This window comes from Ipomoea triloba, chromosome 2 (genome assembly GCF_003576645.1).
Source record: "Ipomoea triloba cultivar NCNSP0323 chromosome 2, ASM357664v1".
NCBI lineage: Eukaryota > Viridiplantae > Streptophyta > Magnoliopsida > Solanales > Convolvulaceae > Ipomoea > Ipomoea triloba.
This window is the reverse complement of record NC_044917.1, coordinates 13,424,381-13,431,949: the sequence shown is the minus strand read 5'-3', so window position 1 is coordinate 13,431,949 and position 7,569 is coordinate 13,424,381. Positions and strand designations below refer to the sequence as shown.

General features: G+C 34.9%; 1 protein-coding gene across 1 annotated transcript; it reads right to left on the bottom strand.

Moving 5' to 3' along the window:
* Window positions 1-1,177: 1,177 nt before the first annotated feature.
* LOC116010646 (transcription factor TCP17-like) lies at window positions 1,178-3,177 on the bottom strand. Its single transcript, XM_031250131.1, has 2 exons — window positions 2,881-3,177; window positions 1,178-2,353 (listed from the first exon to the last, which is right to left on the bottom strand). The coding sequence occupies exon 2, from the start codon at window positions 2,310-2,312 to the stop codon at window positions 1,452-1,454; it is 861 nt and encodes a 286-aa protein (XP_031105991.1). The 5' UTR covers window positions 2,313-2,353; window positions 2,881-3,177; the 3' UTR covers window positions 1,178-1,451.
* Between the last annotated feature and the right edge of the window lie 4,392 nt (window positions 3,178-7,569).

Here is a 7,569-nt window from a genome sequence, read left to right as displayed (position 1 = left end):
ATGACGAACCAAACAGTGGAATGTCTATTCTCGGGAATGGCATTCTATTCACGACCTATTCCACGAACCAAACATGCTGTAAAGGTACTATAAAGTAAACTTCTAATCAAATTTTAAAAAATAAAAAATTAAATTATTCATAAGGCCTAATTGCACCCCACATGAGAGGGGTGTGTTCGAGCCTCAGTGGAGGCGATATTTGGCTCTTTGTGCTTCATTTGATTGAGAAAGTAGCTATAAACAGATACTACATTGTAACAGTCAATAGTACTCAAAAAAAAATATATATATATACAATAATGCTCATATGGTAATCTGCAACACTTGTAATTATCATTTACTATCTTCAGAATAACAAATTATATACTCCGTATTTCATAATATTTTGTAGAATCATGGATCTTGATCGAAACTATAATTCTTGATTATGAATTCGATTTCACATTGATTAAATTTTTGATCTATCTCATCTTTTCGTTATTGCGTATAAAAAGTCAAAGAAATTTTTGTTTCTTAAATAATACATTTTCAACATTTATTATTAAAGGAGACCACAATTCAATCCCCAAATCCCTCTATCCTACGTACAACCAAACCAAGAAAAAGAAAATACTAGTTAAATGATTTTCTTTTACCAAATAATTTACAAAAAATAAAATAAGAAAATAGGCGCATATAATATACACCCAAGAAATTTGTACGTTAACCTTATATTTCTCAAAATGTCAAAGACATAATGCAGAAAAAAAAGATACTGTATTATTATATTATTATTAATTTCATAGATGACTGATCACACCACACCACCTAGTCTCACCCACCCACGCATAAAGGAGAAAGAATCGGATTTGTATACATGGGCAGCAACAAAGATTAGTAATCCAATTTCACCAGCAACAACAGTGTGTGAACAGTCTCTCAAAGTGAGGAAAGCAAATATCCAACCTCTGTTTAGCTGAGTTACTGACAACAAATATCTAGTTGAATTATGAACCCCTTGGGATTGGAGATTCATCTTTTTTGAAGAAATATTAAGATTTAACAACAACAATAATAATAATGTTATTATTATTATAAAAGAAACACAGGAAAGAAAGAATGAGCTGAGGAAATCAAACTAATTAACATAATTCTCACATACCACATCAATGGTTAGCAACAAACAGTAGTCCCAGGATTAATATAATCTGTCTTAATTTCGTTGAAAATGAAATTAACAAAAAATATACATATATATATAAATTCAACATACCGGATATACATATAAATGTGTCTTACTGTATATGTATATAGTGCATCTGATCTGATCTGATCTGTTCGTACACCGGAAAATGTAATCATCATCCTCATCATCTTCGTACTCTGACACAAAGCCCGGCCCTTCATCAATACATATATATATATAATCCGATGATTCCTAAGAAAATATAGATATCCCTGATCATCATGTACTAAGAACCGCGGCTGCTCTTTTCTAGATGATTATGGTTGTTGTCGGTTAGCGAGGAAGTCGAGGTTGTTGTGGTGAGCAAGTGATGGAAGTCTGGGGCCGCCGCCATATAGGGCGGTGGGAGGATAGAGGGAAAGTAGAGATTATTATTGGGATTATTGTTGTTGTGGGAATCGTGAAATTGTGCTAAAGACAAGGTGGAAGGCTCCCAATGGTAGTAGGGCGGCGGAGGCGGCGCCAAGGGCTCGATCCATTTCTGAGGAAAGAAATTCTGAGGTACAACGTTATTATTATTATTATTATAGGCAGCTGCTAAAGCTAAAGCTCCAGCTCCACCGTCTTGGCTGTTATCATCTTCTCCGATCCATTTCTCTTTCCCGGTTTTCATCACGTCGTGATGGGAGAAGTGGGGAGGGGGGAGGGGTGGTTGGTGGTGAAGGATATTATTGGAATTTTCGAAGATTGAGGAGGAGAAAGAAGGTGGGAAAGGGAGGGGAGGGAGTTTATCGATCTCGAGCTTGGTGGCATCGAGGAGCCAATCGACAACCTTGCTGGGTTGGCTGAGACCAAGGCGATCTTGGAGGTCATACAATTGGATGGCGGTCGGAACCGACAACCTAATTCGCCTGTCTCTTAATCCTCTTATGGTACACACCTTGCTGTGCCGGTCTTTCCCACCGAAACTTCGAGAAACCCGCACGATTCTTGGGTTCTTGAACCCTCCCCCCCATTGCCTTGACGATGATGATGTCGATGTTGTGCTGCTCGAACCCAATTTCCTCATCTCCTCCGCCGCCTTGTTCTTCTTCCCATCATCACAACCTTCTTGCTTTAAATTTGCCTCAAAATCCTTCTCCATCATCTACCACTATATATCTATCTCACTTTCTTCATCATCTCCATCTACAAAATTCACCACTTATCAAATCAAAGAAAAACGTTTAATATCTTGGTCGGAGGTTCGATCCTCAAACCCTTGGGTTTGAGCCGGTCAGCTATGGGTAACCTAGGCTGGTTTACCTCCTCCTTTGTCGGCTAGGATCACAGGGCGAGGAGAAAACCTCGTTAATAGAAAGAAAAACGTTTAATATCTGGGATAACCGCAGCTAAGATAGCAAGAGATCCATGTACACCTTGTAGCTACAAGGGTATGAGTTTCAATTCTTGCTCTAGTGGTTTGAGCCTGTCTGCAATTATTGGTAACTTAAACTGGTTTAAGGGTTTTGGATTAGGTTTATTTTTGATTGATCTGTTCAAAGAACAAAATTTTAGAAATTTTGAGTCTACAAAACCTTCAATTTTGGGTTACTCTACTCTAGATTTTGGATATGAATTGAATTAGGGGCTGCAGATCACATAAACTAAAACAGATTAATTCAATAATGACCCTTATAATACCATTTCAACATAAGAAAGTGATATGGACTTACATTAATTAGGTTCTACAGCAAATGATACACTTGATTCTTCTTCTTCTTCTTCCTCTTCCAAGAACATCAAACATGCGGCATATATAGTGGTTTCTATGAAATTAGGGTTGTTGATGGGGATTGGCCTTAGAGTGGTAATAACAAGAGATGAGGTGCAGAAAACAGTTTGAATTGATTATGTAGTGAAACCTAGCTAGGCAAATTGGGAATTGATTGAAGTGCAGGGAAGAATAAGCAAGTTGGGAAACTATGGTTTTAGGAAAGGAGAGGGGATATGATGGTTTGGAATCTTATAATGCCATATTGCATAGAAAAGCTAAGCTAGCAGAGCTAGGGGTGAAGAAGGGATAAAGGTAAGGCAAATTTGTGGCCGTGTGGCATGGCATAATCACTACTTATTCACACGCTAACTCAATACATATTAGTTACACTAAGTATGTTACCCGGTGCCAAAGACCTTGTGGCCTGGTCTAGTGGCACCGGTGTCAGTTAACAGATACTACATTGTAATCGAGTCAGTACTCAATCTGTTGCTTTAATCCAAAGGAGTAGCTCAAGTGGTAAATAAATCTATTTGTAAGAAAATCTTTAGACTAATCGGGTTTGCTTTTTATAAGTAATGACAATTCTCCTTGAACCAGCTCTTGTGCCTCTCAGAGCAAACAGGAATTAGTCGGCCGGGTAGACCCAGATCGTTAAATGGACGGAGAAAGACGTGAAATACGTCGTGGAGTCCAGTATTTATACTTATCAATACAACGACGACTATTATATTATAACAGAACCTGCAATAACTAGCCTAGCGTTCTTCTCATTAAGTGCCTCAGCTCGCCCTTGCTCCTTTAATGAGGCGATGCTCCGTAATAAGTATCATGTTTCGTTTTGAGTGTGCAATTGTTACTTGATCCTAAGTTCTTTAAGTCGGATTTGTCACTTATCCAATTTTCCCATTACATATGTATGTTGATATTTAGTTAACGTTCTCTAACTGTATTATTCTAGCCATCACGAGTCTCACTTCTACGAATAATCTTTTACAAAAACAAAGCTTAGTAATTAAGGTAAAGGACTTTTTTTTTATCAAGACCCTACAATGATGTGGACAGTACTCTGGAAACTTTTTTATTATTATTTTTTTTCATACTCCATTTATAATAAGTTGATCAGATCAGCTGGTCAGTTTGGGAGTTTAATTAACATTTTGATTTTTGATACTCATCATGCATAAATGAGTTAAACACATATTTAAGGTAGACCGTTAACCTGAAATGGACCATTCTATAAGATTAGCTAAAAAGAAAAGGTTACCGCTGCTGCTTTTTAATTTATTAATTAATTACTTAGTAGGAAACCCAATATAGAAAATTTGTTGCAAAATGTCAACCCGGCCATATGACCAAAATCGGACCTAATAAATGATAAATGTGTAACATAGTTAGCTTATCAATCAATTTTGACTCATTTAGGCACTATTAGTTGTTTGACTTGGTTAAACAGCCAATATAAGTGTTTGATTACTTAACATTTTGTAACAGCTTATTGCTTTAAAACGTTAAAATTCAAAAAGTTGTTCAAATCAATTTTTCGATTAGTTTCCTGAAAAAGTCATTTTGCATGTAATCAGTTACGTAGTATTATCTAATAGCTAATTTACCAAACATCTTTCTACAATCAACTAATACTATTAACTAATCAAACCTACTCACCCAATCATCTAACAGTTATTTACCAAACACCTCCAAAATGAGTAAATACTTACTCCATGCCATTTTATAAGTGATAGTTACGCTAAAAGTTATAATTATTAAAGATTCTTTTGACATGATAAGTGGTTAGTAACTCAAGATTAAAATTGAGTGTGTGATTATTTGAATTAATTATTTAATTAATTAATAGAGTAATTGTAGCTAGCAAGTGGATCCCAAAGGTGTGGTGCATTTTGTTGATGGAGTTTGAATAGTAGGTGCTGGATGAGATTATTGATAGTAGCAGCTACTCCCTCATAGAGGAGGGACCAATTACAATATAGGCTTCTTAAAAGCCTCTCACTTTGTACAAATTAAAGAGATCGAGGACCACATATATATTATTTTGCAGTGAGATATATTGCATCAGTGATAGATTCTGAGTTGAAAATTTTCCCCTGGCCTGGCCTTCTTTTAAAGGTTAAACAAGAGTTAGGTTTTTACTAAAACAAACAAATCCATTAACTATAAATATTGTTGTAAGCTGTTATTATTACCATATGGTTATGAAAATCATCATATTTGCATCCAAAAAGAGAAGTTCTTTTTTTTTTTTAATAAAAAAAGGGAATTAACTTATATATATATATATATATATATATATATATATATATATATATAGGATCGCGTTCAAATGCGTACTGGCCGCCCAGGAGAGAAATGCGGACGAATCACAGCGCGCTACGTGTCCGGAATGTAGTTGCACCTAACGTTATAACTAAGTGCACGTCATGTTATAACTAGGTGCACATAGGTGCACCCAGGTGCATAAATGTTAACAAGGTAAATTACTTGCACCTACAAGTGAAAATAGGTGCACACGTCGTGCAAGTAAAATGTATTACAAGTGCAAGTAAATTGTACAATGAGCATAAATACTAAGTGTACCTAATGTTATAACTAAGTGCACCTATTGCTATAACTAGGTGCACATAGGTTGCAACCAGGTGCATGAATGTTAACAAAGTAAATTACTTGCACAAGTGCAAGTAAAATGTATTGCAGATGCAAGTAAAATGTATTACAGGTGCAAGTGAATTGTACAGTGAGCATCAATACTAGGTGCACCTAGGTTGCACCCAGGTGCATGAATATTAACAAGGTAAATTACTTGCATTTGTAGGTGAACGTATTTGCGAAAATAGGTGTATGAATATTAATAAGGTAAATTACTTGCACTTGTAAGTGAAAATATGTGCGAAAATAGGTGCACTTGTAAGTGAAACTAGGTGCACCAAAGTTCCAGTTATTTACGAAAATGCCACGGCGTCATTTTTTTAAAATTGCATCTGATTCGTTGATCTGGACACGTGGACGGCTGTGGAGCGTTCTCATTTCCTACCTGGGCATGAGTTCGCACGAGAGTGCAACCCTATATATATATATATATATATATATATATATATATATATATATATAAGGAAAAGTTACATTTTTGGTCTTCTAGTTATATCCGTGATACAGGCATAGTCCCTGAGTTATATGTGTGATCATCTTTAACTTCTAAGTTATGCATGGAGTGACGATTTTAGTCCTTGAAGGACCAAATTAGTAACTTTATTAAGTGACAAATTGGTGGTAGAAATAGTCCTTGAGGAACTAAAATTGCCACTTTTTGCATAACTTAAAGGTTAAAGATGGTCACGCACTCACGCTTATAACTCAGAGACTAAGTTTGTACCACGAACATAACTAAAGGACCAAAAATGTAATTTTCCTTAAAAACTATATTATTTAAAATTTGGAGAGTTGGAAAATCCTAGACTCTAGGGATGTTAATAGGGCGGGCTGGGATGAGAAACATACACTCCATCCCCATCCCGGAAACTCAACCCCAGCCCTTAGCCCCAACGGGGATAAGAAATCTTTTTCCATTTTCATATTGTCTTTACGAGAAATTTTTTAGGATGGCAACCACCATCATCAATCAACATTTAGTTAAACTAGTACTCCTTCCATCCCGAATTGGTTGTCACATTTTCTTTTTGCACGCTTTGTAAGGAACTAAAGTAAATTCTATGTGTTTTCTAATTATGCCACATACTTTTCTCACTTTTGGAAATAAAAGCAGGAAAGAATGCAAACTCATATGGGTAAATTTTTTTGGAAGAGCTCATAAGGGTAAATTGAAAAAAGTAGAATGATGATGGTGATGCTTAATTTTGGAAAGAAGATAACATTTTGGAACAAAATAAAAAGGAAAGCAAGATATATAGGTAAAATAGGACCAAGCTAAGTGGGTACTTTTTTATTGAAGAAATAGTCAAACTAATATAATTAATAATATTTAAATAAAAAGAATGAAATATTAAAATTTTAATCTTAAAATACTTGGATATTCATTAATTCTCAATAACAATTGAACTGTAAAAAAATAATATTCAAATAGTTTTAATGTAAATAAGAACATAAATACACAATTACAAATTGTAAAACTTCCAATATCCAAATACAATGCAAATTATCTACAACCATAATAATAATAATAATAATAATAATAATAGTGTAGAGGGTGGTCCAAAAACGACGTCGTTTTGTGTAAAAAAAATCATACGATCTATTGTAACATACATTTTTATAACTCATAATGTACATTATTTTATCCCAAAAATTTCATTATTATAACTCATAAAATTTAACGATGCCATTTTGGATCGTGGTCCACACAATAATTTGCCATTATTAATTTACGATGATATTTCAGCGGTTAGCCGACTAAAAATGTATCCGTAATTTTCAACAGAGAGTTAGCAGCGGTCTGAAGCAAATTGTGAGAAATAAAGAGTAATAGCGTTAGTTTGTCAAAGGTTTTATGAACTAGAAAGGTACTAGCTCCGTACAATCCAGGATTTTAAAAAAACTGACAAACAAAGTCAACTTAACCACGAAACTTCTTCGACTAATTGCCATGCATTACATTGACACCCCACATATATATTTTTGT